General features: G+C 57.6%; 1 protein-coding gene across 1 annotated transcript in view; it reads right to left on the reverse strand.

The window, feature by feature from the left end:
- RGS12 (regulator of G protein signaling 12) overlaps positions 1-27,929 on the reverse strand; it is a 71,851-nt gene that overhangs the window by 12,214 nt on the left and 31,708 nt on the right. Inside the window, 4 exon segments of the mRNA XM_039837998.1 lie at positions 169-312; positions 803-895; positions 1,356-1,525; positions 25,804-25,825. Coding sequence (XP_039693932.1) covers positions 169-312; positions 803-895; positions 1,356-1,525; positions 25,804-25,825 — 429 coding nt within the window.

The raw sequence follows: 27,929 nt of genomic DNA on the forward strand, positions 1-27,929 counted from the left end.
GACACGTCTCACGGCCCCACTGGACCCTCCGCCCGTCTGCCAGGCCCCGAGACCGAGGCCCAGCTGCCTCTCCCCAAACCTGGTGGCGCTGGGGAGCTGGCCGTCCCACCGAGCCCTCCACCCCGCCCCGGCCAGGAGTCCCTGTGGGAAGGCGAGGTGCAAAGTCACCTGCAGCTGCTGCTCCTTGAACATGTCGGGGTGAGGGGCGCTGAGAATGTCGTCTGCCAGCTGAGCCTGGCTGTCGATGTTGACCGGGGTGGTGGCTTTGCTGCACAGGAACTTGCTGAAGATCTCGCGGGCCCTGTGGGAAAGCTGACAGGACACGTGCGTGCGTGGGACACAGGCGCCCTCCACAGCACGCCACTGCCGCCTCGCTGTGCCTGACACGCTCCGGTCACTGGAGATGCCTTTTCTTGGGGCCGGTACATGTGTCTCGCTCGGGTAAATGAGTAGAAGTACGAGGCAGCATGAACTTCTCACTGCTCAGCCTCTAACTCTTTCCAGGGGCTGTCGCCACAGGCACCACGCGGGGGGCGCCAGGCGTGTGTGCCCCCCGTGCGTGCGCACGAGCGGGGGCCGTGCTCCTCTGCCAGGAGTTCCTTTCCGTCCCCTCCCTGCCCACACGCCGAGGGGCAGCACATCTGCTGATGAGTTTTATGGCCGAGGCCTTTAAGCAAACTGTGTTCAGGCAAAACTAAATATCGCATGTATTAGGAAACTCATTCTGAAAACACAGCGTGCTCCGAACCCCGTGCAAACGCTTTGCAGGGACGGGGCGCCCGCCCTCCGCGAGCAGACGCACCTCCTTCTTGTCGTGTGCGGGCACATGGTTGAAGCACTCGCAGGCCTGCCAGAACAAAATGTTCTCTTCGCTGAACTCCTTCCTCAGGAAGTCCTGGGGGAGACGCTGCCGGTCAGCTGCCACACGGCCGCCAGGGAAAGGCAGCGCGGCTGGCGGTTTCGGGGACCTGGCTGCGTCCGCACTGCCGCTCTTCCTCGTTTTCACCTTTCCCGGGAGCCGGGGGCATGAGCACCCCTCACGGAGTACCCGAGGGGGGCTCACCTAAAGCCGCCGCCCTCCAGGACGGCGCTGGCGGTCCCGGCCACTTCCATGGAGCCGAGCGGCTGCCTAAGGGGGACGCGCCGACGTGCGGCTGGCCTCTGGGGCTCTCTGCCCGACAGCTGTCCCCCATGGCCCAAGGGCGAGGAGAGACACCTGCTGTGGCACTCGGGGATCGCACGGTGACCCCGCCACCACTGTCCTGCGGTCGAAGCCCACGTGCCGAGGCCTGGGCAAGGGTCCCGCCCGAGGAGCCCAGAAGCAACCACAGATGGCCCAGCCCGACCCTACTCACAGAGAAGTACTGAACCCCCAGAGGGTCCTGCAGAAGACGCTCGAAGGACACGGCCCAGCTGGCGGCCCTCCGCTCGCGCAGGCGCCGGCCGCTCTGCACGCTGGGGAGGCTGGCGTTGCTGCTCAGGCTGTGGCTGCTCACGCAGTCCTTCAGGTCGGTGCCATTCAGCTCTGTGGGGACAGCGCAGACGTCACCTGCACACGTGTCCGCCACCCTGCTGCTCCGCCCGGACTTGCGGGCGGCAGCGGGGCGCTCCCCGAGTCTGTGCTAGAACACGCATTCAGGCGACCACACGCGCCGGGCGCCTGCAGCGTGCCCCGTGTCATCCCAGGTACGGGGACGGGGCACGTGACAGGACTAACCCCAGCCTCAGGCGGCTGCACGCACACGCCGCGGAAAGAACGGTGACTGTGACCCACACGGCGAGGCCGCGCGTCACAAGCCCACGCTGAGTGAAGGCGGGGACGCAGCAGGGAGCGTCCGCCAGGGCCACTGTGAGGCCCGGCAGCGCAGGAAGCCGGGGCGGGTCACCGCGGGGGCACAGAGTGAAGGGCGCTTCCTGGGGACGCCGTCCCCCGTCCCCAGGAGGCATCGCCCGCCAGCTGCACGCTCGCACTAGGCTAGTCGGGGGGTGACGTGTTTGCATGTACTGTCCAAACGAGAGTGTTTCAGCATAGTTGTCGGCATGACGGCTCGGTTAGAGGCCACCTCGACGTGGCCAACGCCGCCCGTGCCCAGGAGGTTCGCTCCTGAACCATCTCAGAACGGCCCGGAACAGCCTTGGTCCACGTCACCTCTGAGTGACCGCTCGGTGACCGCTCCCTTCGTGACGAGAACGGGATGCGCTGGGAAATCCACGTCCCCCCCGCCTCGTCTCAGCAGCCTGGATGTCCCCGCGTGGGCGGGCCCGGCCAGCGAAACCTCAGCGGGGGACGGAGACCGGCCCAGCGGGAAGAGCGGCAGGCTCTGCGTGGGCGGCACGGCACGCCCGCCCCGGCCCTGAGACGGCGGGCCAGGACCGAGCGTCCCCAGACCTGCGTGGGCGCGCGGCACAGCTCGGCGGAGCGCAGCCGGCCGTGGAACGTTGCCGTCCCTGTGTCCCCGCGCCGCCCTTTCAGCCGACTGCCGCCCGCTGTGCCCCGTCGCTTGTGTGCGGTAAGCCGTCCGCCCGTGGTGAGGAGTCACAGGGACTAGTTAACTGGCTCCAGCTCCAGGCCGACGGTTTAAAAGGCATCTCATTAGTGACAAAGGACCAGAGGAGGGGGCGGACCGGCAAAGGTGGGGAGTGGGTGAAGCCTCGTAAGTCCCCGATGGGGCAGAGGTGATGCTGACCTTGAGATTAAACCCTCGCCACGGACGTGCTGACAGTGGTGTCCAGAGGCCTGGCCTGCGGCCGCCATGCCCACGACCAAGGCAAGGGCGACCCAGAGCCCAGAGGGCTGCAAAGGGGCCCGCGACCCAGGCCCCGTGAGGCGAGGCGAGGTGGCCTCGCGGAGCCAAGAAACCAAAAGCAGGAGTTGCATGGAGTCCGACCAGTGTGGTGCCCAGACGCCACTTTGGGCAGGAGTCGTTCAAAGCTCAAAAAGCGTTTAGGTTAGAAAGGAAAAAGAATGGAAGGTTAGAGAGTGATCAAGCAACTTCGACCGCTACAGAAAAAGTTCGAATAAGATTCAGGAGTTATGTGGCGCGGAGGGCAATTTTAACGTTTCCTTGAGGCTCGTGAGAACCCAGCAGGCTGCCAGCAGCGCTCAGCGGGGACCGGGGGGCAGGCTGCGTGGCTCGTCCCGCGATATCCATTCACAGGGCCAGTCACTGCGCGGCAGGACGGGGTCCAGTCCGTGCAAGGCCTTCGGGGGGCCCGGCCGCTCTGCCGTCACGTGGACGGCGTCACCTGGAAATGCCTGGCCTGAAGAATCCCGACCTTCAGAACTGGCCCAGGTGGAACGCGCTCCACGTCTCATTCAGGACTGTGGATGGGAATGGGGCTCTGCGGAAGGTGACCTCACGGGGGCTCTGGTCACGAATCCCCAGCTGGGCAGGTCCTGGTGGGCGGTCACCCCGGGCCTACGGCTTCCTTAGGAAAAGGCTGACCTTTGCCTTGAGCAGCCCTGCCCGCTGTGTCTGTGCATCTAGGTCAACACGCTTTGATGTGTCTCTTTTCAGACTCCTCCTGCAGAGACGTCACCACCCTCCGGAGGGCACGTGATCTCGGTAACCAGCCCGTAACCCAGTCCCTGCCCGGCTCTCCCCCTCCTCCGTGCCGTCTTCCTTACGTTCCCTCCTTAATTCCAAATGCATGAGAGAAGCTGCAAACTGCTATTCTCCAGAGCATCTGAGAGCTCGGTCCCTGGCACATGTCCTCAGTTTGGCTCAAACTCTTATAAGAATTCTCTACAAGGTGGGACGATCCTTATGTCAACAGGATGCAGGAAACACGCTTCTGTGTGCACACACACACACACGCACACGTTTTCCCTCTCTGGGGCTGGGGCTCTGGAAGAGGCCCAGCTTTAAGTCTGGCTCGTGTCCAGGAAGCGGAAAACCGAGGGGCTAAAGACTACGGACATGAATGCTCCCTAATTCACATGGAAGCCCAACATGCTGCCCAGTAGCTGTTTTACGAGAACTGGACAAGCTGAGTGTCAGTTCCGGGGGAAGCCTCGACCGGAAATGCTGGCAAAACAGTGCGACGGGGGAGGGAGGCGGGGTGGCTCCACCTAAGGTGAGACGCGTCACGACCCTCGTCCTCGGCAGGCGCATGACGGTGCCAGCGCAGAAACAGACGTGTCACCGGACAGAACAGAGATGGGTCGCTCAGCAGTACAGGCGCGGCTGCGTGACGTTCTGAGAAATGAGCAAGTCAGAGCCCTTCCAACACACGCGGAGACAGACCCCACAGGGGCCGACGGCCTAAGTGCACAAGTGCAACCGGAGGACTGGAAGAGAGCACGGGACGGAGTCGACATCTCGGAGTGCGGCGAGCCAGAGGACACCAGCCCAGGGCCGTAAAATCGCGACAGAAAATACGGACCAAAAGTCTCCGATTGGTGGTCGCCAGAGGTGGGTGGGCGGACGGGTGAGGGGGTCAGAAGGCACGGGCTTCCAGTTATGGCACATGGGGGCCGGGGTGACACGCGGCACGGCGCCCGCACTTAGCCTGGACGGGGCCGCGGAGCCCGCACCGGCGCCGGAGCTTTCATTTCTCAGGCGAAAGACGTGTGGACTCCAATGACGCCGCGGCAGAGTGACTCGGGGCCTCTGAGCCGTGCCCGCGGTGCACGCGGGAGCACACGGCGGGGACACTGCCCGCTCTGCCGCCCCTGCCCCGCCCCCGCGCTGCCCTCCCCCCGCCGCTCCTGGGTGCCCGATGCGGGTGCAGGTGAAGGTGCGGGCTTGCGCGCCCGGCGGGGGGCTGGAGGAGGTGCTGCGTATCTGTGGGCACGCTGAATAAATGTACATTTAAATGAAAGACCCATACAGTAACTCAACCCATTTTTATAACGCTTGGCAAGTATTAATCATTTTTAAGACTCACAAATCAACAATTGGTACTTTAAAAGTCTAATTGAGAAACAGACTTTGAAAGTATAAAACAGAAGGCTGTTGCCGCCGGGGTGTTGCGCCCATGTGTCGGCTGGGCCGGGGCCAGGGTCTGCCCCCACTGACCCTGGTGCGCGTCCGGTTTTGGCCCCCGCAGAGCCCGGTGCATGTCGAGTTCCACCTTGGAATCCCGGGGGCACTGACATGGGGCTCGGAGAGGTGCACGGGGCCTGAGAAGGCCCAGCTCGAGGGGGCGAGGGGGCGAGGGGGCGGGCACGGGCTCAGGGGAGGCTTGTTGTTGGCCGCAAAGCCCTCTCCCACTGAGGGACGCGGGCCCTGACGCCCGGGGTCGGAGGGCGTGTCGCCCTCCTCCTCCCTTCCCACGGTCACCCTTTCCTTCCTTCCAGAGACGCTCCCGCCCACTCTTCTCGCGTCTGACTGAAGCAACCCGGAGGCCGGCTCCCTGGGGGGCTCAGACGGGGAACAGCAGACACAGCGAGGGCAGGCGCCAGGCCACACGCCACCCACGGCCCGGTCTCTAGACCACAGACAGGCTTCGGATGGGACGGTGAGACGGCAGCTGGCTGCACACAGCACGTCAGGACAGTTCTCGTCATCAGACCCCTCGTGACCTCTTGAGGGCACATTCTTGCAGAGTGTGGAGGGTCACGGGGGGCTGTGAGCCCCGTTGTAGGGAGATCAAGGTGAGAGCTGTTCCCGTGTCCTTGATACGAGCAAGTCCCTCGTCTTGGATCCCTATTTTCAAATTCTGAACCTCCCAGTTCGCACCCCCTCTGAGCTCACTCGGGAACTGTTCTAGACACTCCGTGGGGAACGGTGCACATTCATGAAGGCCTGACCTTGAACGCAGAGGTGAAATTCCATCAGCGACCAGGATTCCCACCCAGGTCCAAGGCCGGGAGACGACTCGCTGCCTCACCCTCTGCTGGGTGGCAGGTGCGTGGGGACGCCATGTGCCCGTCCAACCAAACAAAACATCCACGGAGGACGCCCACCCGCCCAGCTACTCTGCGGATCTCCGCTCCGTTTCTGCTGTCACTGATTTTTTTCCTTTCAAATGACCAGTTTGAGTCAAAGAAATGCTTTCCTGGTGAAAGTTTTTAAAATCTGTTTCCGATCTGCTGAAAACTGGGAAAGCCGCCACCTTCATAAGGGTTGGACAAACACGTAGGTTGCACGTGGTACGCAATAACGTCTTAGTATTAAATTTTTATCGATAATTCTGTACCCGAGGCTTTAGCCCACCATCATCTCCCCAGAACTTCTCATCCGAACCACAGCCTCAAGCACGTGAAGAACCAGCCACAGCTCCAGGGCGGGCTGCCGGGCTCAGGGCCGCACGCGGGCCTCCCGGGCCGACCCAGCCCGCACGGCACACGTACCTGCAGACGGCGCGAGCCAGCCTGCCCCCGCCAACCACGACAAGGCGCGCAGACCACAAGGGACTTTACCTGGGTAGAGCTGATAAGAGCCACTGTGATGCCACTTAACCAAATACTTCCAACCATTCACCGCAAACCACCCCTCCGAATCCATACCAGGGTCAGCCGGCTCAGCCCCCGGGGCCCCGGGCACCGGCTCGGGCCACACACAGAGACATTGTTCCTTAGCTCACTCCCCGAGGAGGCCAATTAGGGCACCTTCTCCAGCAGTGGCAGTCGCCCAGGCTGACAAAGGCGGCTCTGCCTACCTGCTCACGAGGAGGAAGCCAATAGTGCACTTAACACAAAGCACCGCAGAGCACGCATCCATAATTTACAGCGAGACCTTTCGCCGGCCGTTGCTAACGGGACTTGAATTATTTAGGCCGGCAGAGCACAGCCACAGACGCTGCAGACGACACGCGGGGCGGGCCTGCAGCGTGCTGCTCGCTCGGTGATCCACGTTTTGCTCAACTAGCAGCGTTAAGGGAAAAAATTAAATGCATGTAGCTTTTTACAATGATTACGAGGTTTTTAGACTCTTATATCCCTATGTATCTTAAATCTAAACAGATTTTTCATCCTGTAAACATAAGACTTGTTTTCAAGGAGACAGCGACGCACGGCCTCAGGGATAAGTGTCGCGTGATAAGCAGCTACAGCAAAGGGAACCACGTTCAGACTGCCAGGAGCGCTGCCGAGTCCGAGTGCTGCGCGCAGGGCTGCCCCGCGGGGCGTGGGTGCGTCCCTGCTGAGGACTCTCCAGTGGACACTGCTACCAAAACGGCTACCACCTGGGGCAGCTCTATGAGAAGGTGTTGCTTCCATCTCGACATTTCCCAAGAAGGCACTTCCGGAAAAGGGTCTGAGATGCTGCTCGGCCCCCGTGGGCCCTGCCTTCCTGTCACTGTCCTTGCTGACCTCAAGTTTCTGCAGCACAGGGCGACCCCCACGGCCACTCTCCAGCACGGCCGGGGAGTCAGGCTCTGCCCCACTGCGGCCCAGTCCCTCTGTGCCTCTGTCCTCTCGTCTGCATGAGGGCTCCGAGGCGTGTCGTGGGGAGGGCACGGTGCAGCCGCAGACATCACAGGGACCGTACCTGGCAAGGCCAGTCCTCAGAAAGGCAGAGCGATTCATACAGCTGAGCAAACTGGGGACAGAGGACGCCATGGAAACCGCCCCTCCCCCCCGCATTAAAACTGTGCCTTTCCCACGTGCCATCTGTGTGGGGGCAGCTTTTTATTTTGGAATCATTTCAAATTTGCAGAAAGTTTATAAGAAGAGTAAAAGGAACTCCCAAACCCTGTCCCCAGGCTCGCCATTTCAGTCCCTTTGCTGTGTCAGTCTCTCTCCCTCCCTCCCATCCCCCTGGCTGTCTGTCTGTCTGTCTCTCACGTAACTTTCTCCAAACTGTCTGAGAGTCAGCTGGAGAAAGCATGCCTCTTTGCCCCTAAGTACTTCAGTGTGTTATGTGTGTCCTAAGAACAGGACATTCTCCTTCGTAACCACAGCCTGGATATCGAAATCCGGCAAAGTGGTCCAGTCCACGGTTCAATTTCATCAATAACGTCCTTTGTAGCTACTTCTCCTAAGTCCAGGACCCAATTCTAGATCACTTTGTTATGTCTCCTCAAAAGAGCCCAGTCTCCCTTTCGTCTCCTCCCAAAGCCCCACAAATGTCACTCTGTCCCCTAGTGAGAAAACCAAGGCCCAGGGGTAACCAAGCCCATGCCATCTAGCACGTCACGCCGCCTGAGCCAGAAAGACCGTCCCGGGGCCTGAGTGTCCACCTGATCTCAGACAAGGGCAGATGTGACGGACCTCGGGCCCCGTTCTGCCTCGCTGAGTGCAGGGCCCGCCCAGCCCCTCTCCTCGGCGACAAAGGACGGAGCCCTGCTGATAACGGAGCCTGACAGCACCTCCCACAATGGAGTCAGGAAACTGCTGATCTAAATCGATCAGCCCGTCCTACAAATGAGGGGCCGAGGCCCAAGAGCGCCTGTGACCTGCCTGAGGCCTCCTCGCGCCACGGTGAGGCTCCCAGTGTCACGGCTCTCCGCTAGCCGGGCCCCACGGCCAGGTTCCCTGGCCCTGGAGGGCGGCAAAGTGTCTCATGCCCCCCCACCCCAAAACCGCAAAGCTCAGGGTCCTTCCTAGACCTCCGAGGGCCCGAGGAAATGGGGCCCAGACGGCGGAGGCCGAACCCCAGTCCATCTTGAAGCCCGCCTTCGGCCTCTTCTGGCGGAGCAGAGCCACACGCACCCCGCCGGAGAGGACAGTGCTCTGGCGCGGGGACGCCTAGCAGATGGGGCTGAGCGCCGAGAGGCCCACGGGGCCACACGCGTGGGCAGAGCAGAACCGAAAAGGGTCAGTGTGGGAAGTGTGGAGCGGAGTGCAGACGTGTGAATTTTGTCACTTGTCACACTGAATTTTCAGAATTCTCGGCTCAGAGCCATCGACGCTGACCACAGTGGCTGGTGGACTAAAAGTGGCATCTGACCGCAGGGAGCTCATCAGAAAGGGGCACTGGGCATTTCTCAGAGATTAGCGCTGACAGATTCACTCATGACGCAGACGTCAACAAGAAGTTACACTATTCACCTACTAAGTCATTTCTTCGTGGAATTAACATGTCTTAACAAATACAATACATATGCTTTATGAAGACATTCTTCTAATCTTGTGCCAAGGGCCACACAGGAAGTGCAGACCCTCAGCTGTGGCCAGTCCCTGCCTACAGGACACTGCCACGCAGAAGCCCAGGGCCCCAAGTGCGGGCCCCACGAGGACACTCAGAACGGTGCTAGAGCCTCCCACAGCCAAGGGGCGCCACCCACACGCGGACGAAAGGCCCAGCTGCCAGCCCTGGGCCTGCCCGAGGCTGCGGGGCAGCAACGGGGCAGCGAGGGGGCAGCGGGCACCACCCCCACAGGGCAGCGAAGGGGGGAGGCGGGGGGAGCCCCCCACCAGGATGGCCCGAGGGCCCCCCGAGGCCGAAAGAAGTGGTACTGACAAAGGAAAACCACTCCTTGACGTAACATGTTCCCGGTGATGACCATAAGCCTGCGTTTCCTGCGACAGTTACGACTCAGTGAGAATATGTTTAAAGGAAAAGTAAACACAAAGTAACATTTGTACCTTTTATCTGACTTCCAAATAAAACAAATTTAAAATGTCATTTGTTCAAAACTGGGTTCCATAAACCTGGTCACCATGCTGGTCCCTGTCCCCTGGGGCCCTTGGCCCCGTGGCACGGGGAAGGCGGGCAGCTCACCCGCTCCTCCCCCAGCGGGAGCTAGCTTCTGGTGGGCAAGGCTCCCAGACACCCACGCCACCGCTGGCCTGTACTCTCCAGCGGGCAGGGCCTGTTACACAGCTCTGTCTCCGGCACGGGGAGCTAAAGGCTGGGGTGCCCACCCCACAGGCCTGCCCCCTCCCTCCTGCCTGCCTTGGGGAGCCGTCCAGCCTCACTCTGCTATGGAAGAGGCAGACGATCGGGGCTCCACTACATAGGAGAAGCCAACCTTTCTCCACGTTTTCTTCCTAAAACTGGATGGGGACATTTAAGATGAGCAAGAGGTAAATGCGCCACCCCTTCCTCGTCACTTTCCAACAGATATGTGTTGAAGGGCACGGGTGTGGGCTCCAGAGTTGCACTAGTTGGGTCAGAGCCCCCGCTCTCCTAGCCGGGCAAGGTCCCCACGCGTCTGTAACGCGGCGTAGGAACCACGCGATGCCACAGGGACACTGTGACAGCCCTGCTCCACGCCGAGGAGCTTGCGAGTCACCTCGCTTCTCCACAAGGTGCGGTAGGAAGTGTGCACCGGCGTCACAGGAATCCTGTGACAGAAACGGCACCAAGCGCACAGCAGGCAGTCAATAGCACTGAGTGAGCGGATCGCATCCCAATACGACCTAATGAGATGGTTCAGGCCGAAAGGCACATACCTCCAAATTATATATATCTTGCAGTTTTAATGCACAATTCATGAATATTTTCTCCTTTAAATCTCAAACTCTTATTGGTCATTACCTAAAATTCAGGTCTAATCTCCCTTCCCCAGAGAAAACCCACCTTATTTGTTTCATGTTGATTCTTTCAAAAATTTTTCATGCTTTTATTAACATGGATGCATTCCCATAGAAACGACGTGTATTGTTTAAGAAAGCTACTAATTTTTATCTTTCTGAATTGCATTAGTTCTAAAAGGACTGGCCATGTGACTGATCTGCTTTGGGTTCTCTAGGCAGATGGTTTCATTCGAGAATAATGGCTGTTTGGTCTCTTCCTTCACAGGCTTTTAAATGCGTTCCTTCTCGCCTGCCTTCTGCACTGGCCGGGATCTCCGGCGCAGTGTTCAACAGTGGCTGAGATGGGGAGCACCTGCTCTGACTCCCAGCTCTCACGGGGATGCTTCCGATGCTCAACTATTAAGCACAGCTTTAGAGACAGGGCACTTAACTTTATCAGACGCTCTGTCAGCCTCTATTGTGAAAATCACATGGTTTTACTCCTTTAACCTAGTGACACAACTCAATCTGTTTACGTGCCTGTGATATTCTACTGCCGGCATGTAAGCCCGATGAAGTGGCTTTGTTTTGTTCGCCGACGAATCCCCAGTGCCCGGAACGGTTTTTAGAAGTAGGGGCTCAAAAAAGAATTGTCGAATGAATGAATGGTGACGTGAATAAAAAATGCCCTAATGGTGAACTATCCTCGAATTCCTCCAGTAAGCTTCACTGCATAAAAATGCATCTTAAAAACAAACAAACAAACAAACAAAAAAACTGCTGGATTCCATTTACTAATACTTGAAGAAGTTTCATGTTTGTTCATAAGTGAAACTGGCCAGTAATTTAATTTTGTGCCATCCTTGTCCAGTTTGGGTAGCAAGGTTCGCTAGCCTTGCAATGACTTGAGCAGCCGTCTATCCTCTGTACCTTGCCTGGGGGACCACGTTAAGTTCGAAATGTTTGTTGCCCCTCCTTGTGGGGTTATCCATGCCCTCGGCATCGATGTCAGGCTCGGCCACGAATGTCAGAGAGCCTGACATGTGCCACTTCAGCGGGAGCCACTGCCTGGTTCTGCCACAAGACCCACAGTGCCCCATAAGGAACTGCTCCGACAGCCTGGCCCCCGGAGTGAAAACACTTACGAAACAATCAAAGCCAAACTGCGGTGAGCATAGAATGTGAGTCAGAAAGACATTTTTGCTCTTCTAAAGCCACTCGGATTTGGGAGTTATTCGTTACTGCAACATGACTTAACCCAAGCTGACTGACATACTCGCCTATAAACTCGTTTGGGCGTAAATCGTTCGGCGGGTAAATCTTTGACTTCCCAGGCACTTGTGCCTGTGTCGATTTAGCTCACCAAAGTTCCTTTCTTCTTAGGCCAACTCTGACCATTTACACTTTCCTAAAAGCCGTCCGGGTGACGGTCAAACGCACTCGCACAGTTACCCACAGGGGTCTCTCACGGGCCACCTGCTCTCCACCTGCAGTGAGGGCCTTTTTCATGATCCGCATCCTCTGCGTCCCCTCCCCTCTTTCCTGACCATACTTACCAAACACTTGTCTTTTGCTTTTATTAATCACCTATATATCATTTGTTTTGTTTTCTACTTTGTTATCCTTATTATCTCCTTAATTTGCATTTATTTTGTTTTGTTTTCCCCCCCATCTCTTTGCGTTGAAAGCTTATTTCCTATATTTTCCAGCTTTTCTTTTTTATAATATATACATATATTTACGCCACGGATCTTTCTCTGAAAACACTCCACTTACATCCCACTGGCATTATCCTGTAGCACTGCAATTACTGAACAGTTCCAAACCGTATTCTGATTTCCATTTTAATTTTCTCCTTGACCCATGGATTGTTTAGAAGTACAGTTTTAAACTTTTAAACGTATGAGTTATTTTTTTGGTCTTTTTGTAGTTGATTAATTTACTCATATTGCTGTCAGTGGCTGTGATCTGTATGCTATAAACATTTTTTTAAATTTGTAGCTTCTGTATTTCCGACATGGGATACTGTCAATTTTGGTAACTATCTGATGCGCCTTTGGGAAATAAGCATATTCTCTACTGGGTGTGAAGTGCTAACTGTGTATCTGTTGGGCTTAATTTCTCCGTTTTATCGTTCGAGCACTCTGTGACCTCACTGGCTCTCATCGGCTCGACGTCGCGTGTCTGAGGAAGCCGCGCTCGTGCGCTGCTGCCGCGGTCCCGTCCAACTTCGCTGTCGGTGACGCTGTTTTTGGTGCGCGGTCCCCCTCGCTCTTGTCACGTTTTCCCCTCTGAGTTGTTCTGTCTGATGTTAGTGTTATCGTACCAGTTTCCTTTTCTCTTAGTATCTGCCTATGACACCTTGCTTCATTTAACTATTTTGAATCTTCCTGTGTTGCTTTGTTTCGAAATGAATTTCTGACAGTCTAAACGAGGGCCCGTCTCCCGTGACGCTCTTCCCTTCTCCGATGCTGAGAGCACCTTCGAGCGTGTGCCAGGTGCTTTCTCTACCTCGTCCCTCCAGGCCAGTCTACCCGCTTCCAGTGTCAGTTATATGGGAAGCAAGACAAACAACGGCCATACTGCTGAGGGTGGCTGCCGTCTGCACGGCTCTTCGTTATGTGCCGGGCACTGCTCCGAGGGCTTCGCCTGTACTCACGCGTGGAATTCTCACAACAGCTCTGTACGACGGACCCCGGTACCCCATTTTGCAGATGGAAGAACTGAGGCACAGCTAGTAGCAGAGTTAGAATTTAAACCTCGGCAGCCTGGCCTGAGAGTCCATGCCCTCACTTATCGCATGTTCTACTGCCTCTCGAATCTCTACCTCCAGCCATCGTCCGGTTTCCCACTTACCGCATAGGTTTGAGACTCACCTTTGCTGCATGATCTCTGATTCGAGCTTACCGAGACATTGAATCGATAGATTGATAACTCCTAAATTTATGTTTCCAGGCGCGACCACGTTTCTGCATCCTATACTCATTTATCCAACTGTTTACACAACATCTCCACTTAGAAAGCGAATAAGCATCTCGAAAGCCTCAGGTCCAAGCACAATGCTCGTTCCCGGCCCATTAGCCATTTCTCCCCACCCCACCCCGCTCCTTCCCGTCCTGCAAATGCCACGATCACCCCCGGGTGCCCAGTGAGCACCGGGGTTGGTCTGGGCCCACGGATGCACAGCCGCGCTCCCTCAGGTTCCCCGCCTCCCCCCGCTCCCTGGCCTCCCCCTTCCACTTCACTCCCCCCGCTTTCCCCTGGTTCTCCCCAGGCTCACGTCAGGGTTCAGCTTAGCTCAGCTTGCAGGGCGCCGCGTGGCCGGGCCGACTCCGGCTGGCCTGGGCCTGCCGCTGGCGTCGCACCCCGCTCATCCGTCGTGGTCACCCGGGGGCAAGAATGGCCTTCCCACGGCTCCTCTCCCAGGTGACAGGCCACCTCGTATGCAACTGCTTGCCAAGTCTCGTATGTGACAGGCCTCCCCCTCACCTTCTCTGAACAATGGAGTCTACCTGACAGTGACATATTTGCCTGAAAAAACCCCAACAAATGCTGGTTTTAGACACTTACAGAGGTCGATCGCCCAAAATAAATGGTTTTTCAAAAGGCAAACAAACCAAGCCGGATGTAGTACCATCGCTGGGATAACGACCGCAAGGGTTTTAGCGAGCAAGACAGTAAATGGTGACGTAACGAAGACCACGAACGCGCAAAACAGTTTTAAAACCCGGCTGACCAGATGCCCACGGCTGTTTGCTGATGCGATGCCGTTTCCAGCCAAAGTGCCACACGGGTTCCTGAGGCGCTGATCTCGGCCACTCAGACAGGAGGCAAGATGACGCCGGAGAAGTGCGCATCGGGAAATGCAAAGGGCCGGAGCAGCCAGAGCGATCCCCGAGGCCCACGAAGCAGAGCTCGACTCCGCGACGTGAGTGCACGCGGGGGCGCAGCGTCTATGACAGCAGATGCTGGCCCAGCAGACAGACAGACCGGCCACGGGACAGACCCGGGGACAGACCCGGGGCCAGAGGCGGCCCTGCGCGTCCAGGACACCTGATGCAGGTGCTGCTTCGGTCCAGCGGGAAAGGTCACCTTTTTAATAAGCGGAGCTGGGTCAACCTGGTATCACGTGGCAAGAGAGGAATCCCGTTCCCTAGCTCACATTATACGCAAACGAGGCCCAGAGGACGGAGGGCTTCGATGCGAAAGGTAAGCGAGCGGTCATGGTTTTACCTTCCCGACCTTGGGAAGGCGTGCCCGGAAAGGACAGAAAACAGGCGTCACCAGAAAGGAAGAACCTCTGGGTGAGAAGGACGCCAAGTGCCTGAACAGGGAAGCTGCAGAGGGTCTCGCCTGCTATGTAAATCCAACGTGAGAATCACTTCCAGAGAGTAGTTTTTTAAATTTCTACAAATCAACAAGGAAAGGCAGATGATCTAATAGAAAAATGAGCAAAAGACTTGCACAGGCACTTCGCAAAAGAAGGCATTCAAACGGCCAAAACCAAGGAAAGGGGCTCAGTTGGCCAGTCTAACCCACCCCAGCGCCCCCCACCTGTCCACTGGCTCAGACGAGCAGACCATGTGAAGTGCTGAAGGGTGCTGAGCGCCCAGAACCTGCGCACACTGCCGCTCGGTGTCTGGATTGTAAAGCTCCTTTGGAAACCTGCAGTATTTACTAAAGCCGAACACGCACGCAGACACACGACGCGGCCTGTCACACAGACACAGATGCAGATGTCGAGTCCTGCCCAAGCACGTGGCAGCAGCACCGTATGTAACTGCCAAAAGTCACGACCGACCCAAATGTCAAAACAGCAGCGTGGACGAGGTCCCTTCTGTCCCCACATGTCACGATACTGGTGTCATTTAAAGTGTAACCGTGTATAATAAAATAAATCAAGTATTCTAATCAGACGTTTGTCATCTACACTCCGTTCTAGATTTACTTACATTTTATATAATCAAACTGGCCAAGACCCGAGGGCTTGTCATTAGAAACCAGTGGGGACTGTCCTCAGCGAGGGCTGTCCCGTGCTGGCACAGATGTGCCAGTGTGTGTTCTAAGTTCTATCCGTCGGGTGGGGCGGGGAGGCACGTGTCTGAGCTGCCGCGTGTCCCTGGCACGCAGACCTGTGGGACAGTAAAGATGGCGGGCCCATAGGTGGGAGAACACAGAGACCCGCTGGGTGCAGCGGCTGGGGGCACAGGCCCGGTTCCCTGCCCCGCTCTGGCCACCAGCAGGACACAGGCGGGGAGCCAGGCCAAACCCTATCTGGGCCGGTACTGTCCTCCCCAAATTCCAGCCACTTCCCCACAGGGAGCCCTTAAAGACAGCACGGCCAGAGTCAGGGGACTGGGGTGCAGCTGCGTGAACGACTCAAGGGGCCTGCGGGGCGGGGCAGACAGCCCGTTCTGTCGGGACGTTATGTCGGGTCGGCCGATGGGGCTGCTGCGGGAACCGCCACGGGCAAGCGTCCCCGCGCCACCGGCCGGGACAAGCGAGCTCACAGATTCGCTTTCGGCCGTAGGAGCGGGGCGCACGCCGACGCACCTGCACCGAAGCTGCACAAACCAGCGTCAGTCTCCGCCAACACCAAGTGCCCGTCTGCGCCCTGGGCCCGCGGGGGCCACACGCGGACCCCTCCGAGCAGATGCAGTGGCAACAGCCACAAAGCCCACGGCAGGCAGCGTGTGGGCGCGGCTGGAGGCCCGGCCAACCTCGAGACCACCGACCCACGGCGGAGCCGCTGGCTGTGGGGAGGTGCGTGGATGGAGGCGCGTGGGGCACCTGGGAGGACATCCGCCCAGGCAGGATGGAAATCCCGGGGGTTCCTGCAGGTGACCGCTCCCCGACGGGCACGCAGGGCTCACAGCGACAGCCACCGGGGCCCACAGCGACGGCCACCCAGGGCCCACAGGGACGGCCACCCAGGGCTCACAGCGACGGCCACCGGGGCCCACAGGGATGGCCACCCAGGGCTCACAGCGACGGCCACCGGGGCCCACAGCGACGGCCCTTATAGTTTTTCGTTCTACAGTTTCAGGAGTCTTTCCCCCAAGAATCAAACTGATGGATTCCCTTGCAGTGGGAAGGATACACACCTGCTCCCAGGTAGGGCCTCTGGGGGAGAATAAGGAATGGTCACAGGAGGGGGACCAGGGGGACCGCCACTGTGATTTCAATGCTTTAGAAAAAAATGCCCAAATGTTCACACACGTTACTTCTGGGAGGTAGGTATGTGGTCACTGGCCTTCGGACATCCGAACTTCTGTTTGCCTGACAAAAATTCCACAATATAAATAATTACTAATAAAAACCGTCTCCAAAAATTTTGTAGAACTGGAAAGAAATAAGTATGCTGGAAAGCATCTTGGCAGAAATCAAGTCTCCACGGTTCCAAAAACGAAAATCTACAGTCTGACTCGTGTTTACGAATACCTAGTAGCTCGTACCCTATAAATACACTATGTTATTCTGGGCATAATTTTTAAGTTCAAAAGCAAACCGTAAAGAATGTGATACATTAAACCAAAATAAAGAGTTCTGGTTAAAACAACCCCTCTCGCACAGCAAATTACAAAGTAACATTCCGTCTCTACCATTTAGCAAACGTTGCTGAAGAATGTGCAATTAGGCTGCACTGTTCTCCTGAAGAGGAACATGAATTCACCAAAATCCTGTGCAAACACCCACGGCGCTATCCGGAAACCGTCACATCCCCTTTCCTCTCTCATAGTTTTCTAGAAGACAAATTCCTTCGGCCGAAATACTGAAGCATAGGAGCTCACGCTTTAAAGAGGGTGGGGTTTAACCCCCCGGCCGATCTGGCCGTGGCCTGCCCCTCGGCCCCAGGCAGCCATGGTGCCAGGTCGCCGTGCGTGCTGCTGTCCCGCACGATGCTCCTGGCAGACGGGCGCAGATGCCATCAGGCCCGGAACAGGCGCAGACACGGACGGAGAACAAGGCGCCCTGGAGGCCGGCCTGTGAGCCATCAGCTGTGGGCAGAACCCTCCCCTTCCCTTCCCGGCCAGTGTCCCCACCACGTGGCATGAGCCCAGGGAAGCTGGTCGGGCTGCACAGGAGTCAGGCGGTGCCAGCGAGTGACCGAAGCACAGGGAGTGGTTCTGTGTGTGGCGTTTGCCTCTGAATCCCAAATGCCTGAAACAGGGCATCACTCCCGAAACCAACATGCACGGGAACATAAAGCGCACGGGGAACAGAGCCTAGAGGGGACCCAGGTCGGGGCTGGGGGGTGGATTTAGTGGGGAGGACGGAGCGACCCCAAGAGTGGGCAGGGAAATGGGGACCTCCCACCTGATCTGAGTGACGCCGTGCCCACCACCATCCCCTGGGCGTCCGGCCAGGCATGAGGAAGGGGCGGATGCTGGGAAGATGTGGGCTGGTGGCCGTGCCCAGTGAGCTATGCTCGGCCCTGGGGACAGAGCGGCTGGACCGAGACTGCTGTCCACCGATGCCCAGAGGAGCAGGTGCAGGGACGGCTGGAGAGCTCCGGTCCGTGACACCTCCCTTTCCTCTTCCGCTTCCTGCTGGAAGTTCTGCTTCGAAGCAAGCCCGTGCGGGACAGCGCCCCGGCGAGTGCGGGCGAGGCCGCAGGCCCTCCTCCCCCGCCCCGCCGCCGGTGCGGGGAGCAGGGGGTGAAACGCCGGCTACGCGCCTAACGCAAACAGCCGAAGACGTGGGCACAGTCTCGTGCCAAAGCTTCAGAAACGACAAAGAAATAAAGACGAGAAAAAGCCAAGGGGGGACTTTTTCGAAAAAGGGTTTGACAGGTTCTACGTCTGACCCATCCCCAGGTACCCGGAGGTCGTCCTGGGGAAGGAAGGCAGGTCAACAGAATCTTGGACATTCTCATTAAGGCGGCGTTGTATGTTGCTTGAATATGATTTCAAACCCATTTGTTTATGACAAAGACAAAAATGAGTTGTTCTTATCAGAACAGTTCTTTTGACATAAGAACGAAGTAAATCCGTCAGGACGTCACCCTCTCATCTCGCCATTCGTAAGCACCGAGCAGCTCGGCGCGGGCCCCGCTGCGGGCTCATCGAGAAGAACGTGCGGAGGGGCAGTTAGGACAAGGGGCGTTGAGACTATTGATTCTGGGAGTCTGTGCACACTCGGAGTTCCAGTCTGGGCAGGGCACACACGGCCGACCCAAACGGCTCTCTGGAGATGTTGAGACGTCTGTCCCTTCCATGGCCAGGCGACTCCCTGGTCGGCAGCAGTGCTAAGCCGTGCGCCCTGGAAAGATAACCCTCAGAGCGGCTGGGCCTGCCCGCCATGCCAGAGCCTGTGTGCCCTGGCCATGTGCTCCCGCGGCAAGGGACGGAACCAGCCTGAGCATAACTTTGCCATGTCTCCCTAAAACAAAACAAAACAGGGAGAACGATGAGCAAGCTAGGGAAAGTCAAGGACAAACTCTTGTGGGTGGAGCTCCAGCTGGCACAGAGGACCTCAGCTCAGGCAAGGACATGGGCTCAGCACCCCAGTCTCTCTGGACTTGAGAATGTCAGCACGAGAAAGCTCGGTGATCGGGGCCGTGGGGACCAATGACACATGTAGACGGGAGGATGAATTGATGGATGGATGGGTAAATGGACAGGTGGGTAGGTAAACACATGAAAAGATGAGTGGACGGACGGACGGACGAATGGATGTCTGAAAATTAAATTCATTATATAGAAAAAAGACGTTTACAATCAAACTGCCTTGTGAGCGTAACGGGAACCGGCTGCCTTTCTCAAAGAAGCAGAAATGGAGGACTAGAACCCGCTGTGGGCTCTTGGAAGCCTCCCTGGTAAACTGAAGAAAGGAGCCTGTGACAGGAGCCAGCTACAGGGTGACGTGGGCCTTGTCCCCTGTACTGGATGCAGCCTGGGGCTCAGGCAATGCTGCTGCAGTGACGCTCTGGGCCAGGGGAAGGTAGTTTGCGGCTGTGACGCAGAGGGGTGGGCGGGGAGGGAGGGCGTGTCAGGGGAGTACGGAGCGGCTGTCCAGGCTCTGCACAGAGGGCTGAGCCACACTCTGGAGACGTGGACACAGCTGACGGAGCCGCGGGAGCAGCCGGAGTGCGGCCGAGGCCCACAGGCGGGGACCCTGCTAGAGACCACACAGGCGCCGATGCACCTGCCGGCTCTGGCCTGCGGCCCGCCCGCTGGGCAGCTCCCTGTGGAAACACCTGAGTGATGGTCCCCATTTCTGGGCTGTTGGATTTGGACTGACTTTTTAAAAATATTTTGTTTTACTTTTTCTTATTACTTAAATTATATATAATGCATAAGTATTTTACCAAGGAAGGGTCATTTTCCTCAGATATTAAATGTGTAAAATAAAGAGGCCATTAAAGGCTCGGTGACGTGGAGGAAAGGTCGGCTTTGGCGCCAGGCACGTCCGCTCTGCCCTGTGCCACCACCACTATCCGCCGTGCGACCCACCTCCTGGAACCCGCTCCACACCCTCCAGCTGCTGGCACAGACAGAGTCATGCTCTGTCTCTCCAGGGTCTGTCCCCTTCTGCTGGGCACAGACCCTGGGTCCACAGAGTGGCTGTGTGTGGGGTCGGCACCCTCACATCCCACTGTGTGCATGTACTGAGGTCACTCCTGTAGCCCCCGCTGATGGACACGCAGACCTGCCCACCAGGGGACACTGGGTGGTAGGCAAACAGCGTGTGACGGGACACAGCATGTGCTCTCTGGGGGAGCTGTGGCCTCCAACGTCCTCCTCGCTGGCCTCTTCCAGCCACTGTCCCTCGCTCAGAAAATGCCAGGGGCTAAAGGTCTGAACTGCTTAGCGGTGGCCATGTGGTCAGAAGTCTCTCTGCAGAAGGTCTGCAGACCACATGCGATAAAGGAGTCACACTCGAAATATACAAGGAACTCATCCAAGTCAGTAACAAAAAGCCAAATAACCAGATTAAAAACGGGCAGAGGACCCGAGCAGACATCTCCCCAAAGACGTACAGATGTTTGACAGGTACATGGAAAGATGCTCCACGTCACCCACCTCAGGGCAGTGCAAATCAAAACCACAAGGAAATGTCACAGCCCTGTCAGGGTGTCCGTCCTCGAAGACACAAGACGTGAGCGCCGGCGAGGACGTGGAAGGAGGGGACCCCGTGCACTGTGGTGGGAGTGTCAACTGGTGCGGCCGCTGTGAAAATTGGAGGTTCCTCAAAAAATTAAAAACAGAACAAACATATGACCCAGCAGTGCCACTTCCCGGTGTTCATCCAAAGGAACTGAAATCAGGACCCCGAGAGACACCTGCGCCCACGTTCGTCACAGCATCGCTCCCGACAGCCGAGACACGGAAAGGCCCGAAGTGTCCACGGACAGACAAGTGGGGAAAGAAGTCACGCGCGTACACACGACGGAAAGTTGTTTCGTCTTGAGAAAGAAGCAACCCTGCCTCTGAGACTCCACGGACGACCCTGGAGGACATCGCGCCAGGTGGAAGAAGCCAGGTACGGAGCGCCGAACGCCGCAGGGCCTCGCTCTGCAAGGGACCTAAAACGGCCACATTCCTAGACGCGGAAGCAGAGTGGCCCTTACGGGAGCCGGGGAGGGGCCGGGAGGTGCTGGTCGAGGCACGAAGTTTCAGTTGTCAGACACGTACACTCCGGGGCCTGGGGTGCAGCCCGGTGAGCGCGGCTAACGATAGGGTGCTGCGCACCTGAACTCTGCTGAGACATTCTCACCACGAAGACAAAGGTCGCGTGGGAGGCGACGGGGGTGTCCGTCAGCTTGAGCATGGCGGTCTTTGCACGATGTGCACTTAGCTCAAACCATCACTTCGCCCACCGTAAATACCTATAATTTTTACTTGTCAATTATGCCTCAATAAAGCTGGAGACTTACATAAAATAAAATAAAATAGTTTTTAAAAGGACAAACCTCCTGTGCAGGAAGTGGTTACTGATGCCACAGGCGAGCCGGGCCGTGCCCCGAGGACACACGACCTCGGCCGCTGCGCCTCGCTTTCTGATGGTGTCTTTACAAGGCCTAGCTTTCCCGATACAAGCTTAGTGATTTCAGAATAATCGGCTTCGACGACATACTTAAGGTACGCCTCCTTCATCACCTTCATGAAGTGACCCTCACCCACGAGCACGACCTCTCAGTCTGACCCGCCGTGAGCTGGGTCGGCGCGGGAGTCACGACGCCAAGGTCGGTGTCCGAGGTCGGATGAGATCCAGTGCAGCTGCCGGGTGACAGGCAACCCCACCGAGCGGCCCTCCCTGTCACTTCCTAACCTGCTAGCCCGAGGACACACCCGTCGGCCACCTTCCTGACGCCCTGTCACTTGATTTCAGCTGCACTCCACTGAAAAGGGGACACCAAGAAAAGCAGGGTAGAGAGTAGATGTAAAGTCAGGGGCCATCTCCACGCAGAAAACAAATGAGAATTAAAGAATGCGTGTCTTATCTCATGTTATTTCTAAGTTCAAAAAAGTCCAAGTTTCTATGTTAAAGCAATAATCAGGAATATTAGAAATTACTGCTTGTTAGTTTATGGCATAGAGTTTACAATCGACCTCAGAATGACCTGTCTCAGGTAAGAAGAGGTGGTGAGTGGCAGCTGGCAGGAGAGACAGTTTGCCTGGGGACCCCGGATGCCACCGGGAGGAGGCCGAGTCACGCTCAGGTCCTCGGGCCCAGAGCAGAAGCGGCACCAGAGGCCGGCCCAGCCCCCACAACTGGACCAGACAGTGCTGCTTCCGTATTTTATTGAATGAGATTCTACTAAGCTGTTTGTTTTTGAGAGGGTTTCACCGAAAAGGGGAAAGCCGGCAAGCCACCGTCCCAGCCCAGGGCCTCCCGCTGGGCTCTGGCTGACGCCTGCGCACGTGGCAGTTGCCTCAGTGCCATCATTCGGTCAGCAGAACTTCCTGTGCTGTCCACTGTGCGGGGCGCTGAGCGCAGCCCTGAAGCTGCCCCACGGAGGTCACTTCCTAGTGGGTGGGGAGAAGCATACAAAACCAGTGACACAGACAAATACCTAAAATGATGGGCCGCTTCAGTCACGTCGGGAGGAAATGGGGCCTGGGCTGACCCTGGGAATGAGGGCGGGTGGTCAGCCCAGGCTTCTCTGAGGGGCCGTCTCAGGCCGGGGAGAGCATGCTGCCGGGGGACAGCGCTGAGTGAGGCCACCAAGGGCCCCATGTGCCTGAGGGGCCATGGGAGGCCAGCGGGTGGAGAGAGGCTCCCGGCCAGGTGTTCACTGGGCAGCAAACGGCTCAGGGGCAGGAGCTCAGGCGAAGGGAGTGGGGGCCAGGTTGCCGAAGGCAGAGACTGCGCAAGGTCGGGGACAAAGTCAGGGTCACAGGGACTGGGAGACCGTGGGGCCAGCATGCTTGGAGGGCAAGGCTGAGAGTCAGCGTGTCTGTGAAGCCGCCACGGTGGAGGTGTCGTGTGGATGTGTCACAGACCCGAAAGCCAGAGCCACATTCCTCCGCTGACGCTCCCACGGTCACGGCCCGACATGTGCCTACGGATGTGGGTGTCTGTGCAGACACTCTCCGACACCCCGAGTTCTTCCCAAGTTGTACCCAGTCGTGGCAGAAAACACTTAACCTTTGAGGACGTGTGAGTTGGTGGGAGGAGAGGCTGGCAACACGCTTGGTCAGAGCGAGAAAAAGGAGCGGGAGCCCCGACCAGGGCCCGGCCCGGAGGCCCCGGCCCCGCCGCCGCAGCCCCCTCGCACTTCCGTTTGGATGCTGGGGCGTCCGTGCGGATACGTGTCTGAGTGACTTCCCACAGGCAGATCGTTACATTTTGAAGCCTGTCTACAGGGCTGGAACGTTCTTCCTTTTCATGAAGCAGAACCTGCCTCCCTGGACCTCAGCCCAGGGCCCGGCTGGGCCTCCGCGGAGACCCGCAGCGACCCCTCCCTTCACGGGGGGGTCTCTGCCTACGTGGAGCAGTCGTGAAGAGACCCTCTCCCTCCGAGAAAGTGAAAAACACACCTTGAGATGACAAAGCCTGCAGGAACAGCGCTGTGCGACTTCCTCGAGCGAGACCACGACGCTGGTGTGCGCCGAACAGCAGTGCGGCGCGTGGAGCGTGGGGCGGGTGCCGCAGCACGGCGCGTCCCAGCACAGCGCGTCCCCGCACAGTGCGTCCCGGCACAGCGCGTCCCGCACAGCGCGTCCCGCCATCTCACTCGCAGGGCTGACCGGCCGCAGAACACTTGCGAGTGAGGGGTGTACTCGCCACCAGAGCGAAGCTGCGGGGCTGACCGCCCCAGCACGTGAGCAGGTGGCTTTCCAAATGGGGTCCCGAGTCACCGCATGGATCCGGGTGTGCTTCCCCCCCAGAAACCGCTGCCGGAGGTCCCAGGCCCCCTCGGGGGCCTGATCTCCTGCTCCCCTCAGACATTAAGTGTCTCTGTGTGGAAACACACCGGAGTCCACCCAGACTCTCTCAACAGGCTCCTGTCCGTTACAGGAGACGGCGGGGGTCGGGGGTCTCCTCTCCCCCCGCCCCCTCGCCACAAGCGTCCCAAGGAAGCGGGCTGGCAGGAATCGGAGGGTCTGAGGGAGATGGGGCGGGAAGCCCGAGCACACACAGGCGCCTCGGCAGCCAGGGCCCCTCCACGGCCCTGGGGTCATCAGCCCTCACAGCGCGGCCCAGCCTCTGCCCCGCCGTCCACACGGCCCCCGCCCCCCTGCCCTCCTGCCTCAGTGTCTTTCCCGGTAAAGACAGTGGGATGTGGTATTTCACCTCCTAGAACTAATGCGCAGATTAAGTGAAACCTTTTCTTCTTATAATCAGAAAAGAAATTGAAGAAGGAAAAATAAGAAAAATGTAAAAAAAAAACAAACCCTAAATAAAACGCATATAAGCTGTCTGGTGCAGTTCCTGAAATTCAAGGCATCCAGGTGACATAGTGGCCTCTTCCCGTCCCCCTCTGCCACAGAAGGGCTCCAGGGACAAGGGCCGAGCCCAATGGCACCGGGGCCTGAAGCAGAGACAAGGAGGTGGGACCAGGAAGCCGGAAAGCCCCGCGGGGAGGGGAACCACCGCCGGCCAGACCCCACTTCCCCCGAAAGGGCGTCGGGGCTGAGTCAGACTTCCCACACCTAGGAAGCGCAGCTTTTAAAAAAATTATGAAACAGACCCTGTAATAAAACTCCCCGAGGCCCTTGCACCTATTACTGACAGAAGAAAACTTTAGAGACAAACAAAGCTTGATATTTATGATTATGAACATATTAAGTAAACTTCTCAAACTGACATACACTTCTTGCAGAAATGAGTCTTTCACCAGAAAAGAGAAATCAGAGCATTGTGGAAAGGGCCAGCATGACTGGAATCTGCTAAAACCACTCACTTTACCCTGGGTTGGGTGACACAGGTCTTGTTTCTTTTTAAGGACGTTATTCCCATCCCCAGCTTAAGAGGGATTGAATGGCATGGTGATCACTGTACACAAAACAGGTAACGTAATTCCTTTTATGAAAAAAATAAATCCCCGAACACAAGCCTGGGGACCGCTCCGGCCCTGGGTCAGGTGCTGGCCCTTGTGTGACGCGATGTGCCCTCTCTCACGCCCGGCCGGCTAAGCGCTGGAAAACTATACCCAGTTTCCCTTTATCTTGCCATGAAGAGGGTGGCCTCGAGCCACACGCTCACCCCAGCTCTGGCAGCCCTGGCTGTCACCTGGACTTCCGACCCATAGCCAGCATATCAGCGAAGATAAAGTGCTGGTGGTACCTTTTGGTAAATTTTAAAATTCAAATCTCAAAATGCAGAATAGATTAATTAATTAAAATCATGTAAAAAAAAAACACCAACCTACGAGCATAAAAATTTTAAGAAGTATTATAAGAAACAAGAAACATTTGGAAGAAACTCTCGGTCATCTTGAAGAGTTTTAAAATATCATTGATCTAAAATGATAAGTATTACATCAGAGAAATCTTCATGAAATGACATCTCTGGCCATTTTCTCTCTGGATCAATCTCATGCAAAGAATTCCCATGAACGAAATTCTCTGAAGACAGACGAGGTTTTGAAATCTCTCTGCCCGACCCTCAATCACCCGAGAAAGGGGAGTCTGGCAGCTGAGGGCCGCCCGGACGCCCAGAACGGCTCGCATTCGGCGGGTGCCGTGCGCCCGTCCCCCTCTGGCTCAGAAGCTGGTTACACGGCAGGGGGCGGCAGGCTTTGACTCGTCGAGTGCAGCATGGGGCAGGCTGTGCTGCGACCCAGCGCCTGGCCGGCCGCAGCTGCTCCGTCATGCTCAGACTCGGGTTCTGCCATGTGTCTGCAGTCAATGGCTTCCGAAACACAGGCCACGCGGCCACCTCCCAAGGGGACGGGACATGGCAAAGAGAACACCTTTTTTGAGGGAGTCAATGGCAAATATACGTTCACAATTTGAAAACTTCATTAAAAATAATAAAAATATACATCAGAAATTGTGACTTACCACCGTCAGATACAGTTGCAGACTGAAAGAAAAGAGAGAGAGACATGAGTTAATTAAGCCTCATGACAAAAGTCAGGAAACAGTACGTCCACCCGAGGAAGGAATCTGAGAGGTTCTTCGGGAGGCTCTGGTTCTCCGCGCAGGTGTCCGAGGAAAACCAGACACCTCGCTGAGTCAAGAGCTACGCTCCCACTTCCTGAGTGAACTCCGCCCAGGCCAGTGAACCAGGCCACACCGGGACGAGGCGGAAGTCATCGTCACTTTCATTGGAAGAGAACAAATCCCAGCACGTCTGACATCACAGTCTTGGTAACAGCCTGAGTGAGGGCAAGTCTGCACACTTTGGTGCGTCTGGAGGGCACGCACCGCGCCCAGGAGGCGGCTGACCGGCTGGCAGCCCGTCCAATACTGTGCAAGTCGGCCGTGCCTGGGGCTGGTGCTGCCCTGGGCATGGCACATCGCACTCAGCATGCACACTCCTAGGATCACCTCCACTGCACAGAGCACCCCAGGCCCGGAGAGGTGGGACAGGTCCCTGGGGATGGCAGTCCGGGCGCAGCCCACCCGTGCTCTGGACCACCGGGCCCAGCCGCCGCAGCCAAGTGGGGCAGGAGCGGCCACAGCAGGCACGTCGAGGGACCCTTCCAAGGAGGGTGTCCGGGGGAGGGGAGGGACCGGAGGAGAGGAGGGTGGCTGGATCAAAGGCACCAGGGACAAGAACAAACACGTCGAGCAAGATGTGATTCAGGCCAGTTCTGGAAGGGGAAGCTGTCAGGGGAGGTCCTAGGATGACAGACATCCCCAATAACCAAAGCTACAAGTAGCTCTGGGGTGGGGAAAGCTGAGAAAGTCTGTTTGGGATGCACCTGCAGGCCCCTGGCAGGCCCCACAGCTCTGAGGCCACCAGAGGCCACTCCCCCGGGGACACGTGGAGGAGAAGAGTCTGCGGAGGCTGGGAACGCGGCAGGAGCTGGGACCCAGGAAGGAGAGGGTCTTGGAGGCACACACGCCAGGAGCCGCTGGGAGCCAGGGTGGGAAGGGCTAAGGAGCTGGGCGGGAGCAGGTTCCAGGGGCCTGTGACAATGGCGCGGGGGTTGGGCACCGGTGTGTGGAAACCTCCCAGCTCCCAGCTCTGAAATAAGAGAACACCCACGCCCTGCCCAGCGGCCGTCCTGCTGCGGAGCCCCAGGAGCTGGCCTGCAAATGGACCCATGGGCTCGCTGCAGGGAGGTGAGGCCTGAGTGCAGGACGTGGGGAAGGCCAGCCACCAGCACGGGTGACAAGGGTTAAGGAGAAGGGCGCCTCGACAAGCTGGCTCCCCAAACAGCTTGGCCCTCCCCGGCATGAGGCCGCGCGCGACGCCCCTTCCCAGGCCCAAGGCCGCCCCAAGCAGCGGAGCTCAGGTTTAAGACCCCGCAGGCCAAAACCCAAGCAGGCGAGGCCCAGAGGGGCCCGGGTTAGCCGTTACCACGCGCACCACGTGGCCTCCGGCACCGGGCGGCGAGCTCACGCATGCGCAGTCTGAGCTGCCGGCGGCGACGTCCTGCACGCTCTGCCTGCCCATCCCATCCCCAGCGCCAAGGCCCCCAGCCTCGACCCCCGCCTGCTGGAAGATGGGGACCCTCTTCCATTCTGAGCAGACCTGGTCTCAGCCCCTCACCTGGTGGGACTTACACCTGAAACACCGGAGAGGCCAGCTAAGTGGCCCACCCTCCTCTCCTAGAAAGGGCCTGAGCGCAGACAGTGACAGGCATCGCTTTCCAACAGGTCAGCCGAGGGGCTGTCACAATTCGAACCATCATGAGTCCCGGTTCAGAAATACTTTGAAAGAGTCTTGGCACCTTTCAAATACTTTCCGATAGTAAAAACATACGCTGTTGTGTGTCCAGTTTTTAAACTCTCATGTTGCCACACATCAAAGGAGCAGCCCCACAAGCCAGTACCTGGCTACCTGCCCTCAGCCGGAGCGGCTGGTTCCATCGCAGAAGCGGGCGGGTCCCGCCCCAGGGCTGACACGGGCACCACGGACAGCGGCCCCTCTCCTACCCGTAAGAAACCTATAGTCACGTGATGCATTAAGAAGCACCAAATGCAAAATCATTCCGAGATGATGAGAAGGAAATCTG

This window comes from Pteropus medius, unplaced genomic scaffold (genome assembly GCF_902729225.1).
Source record: "Pteropus medius unplaced genomic scaffold, Ma_sr-lr_union100, whole genome shotgun sequence".
In the NCBI taxonomy this organism is placed as follows: Eukaryota; Metazoa; Chordata; class Mammalia; order Chiroptera; family Pteropodidae; genus Pteropus; species Pteropus medius.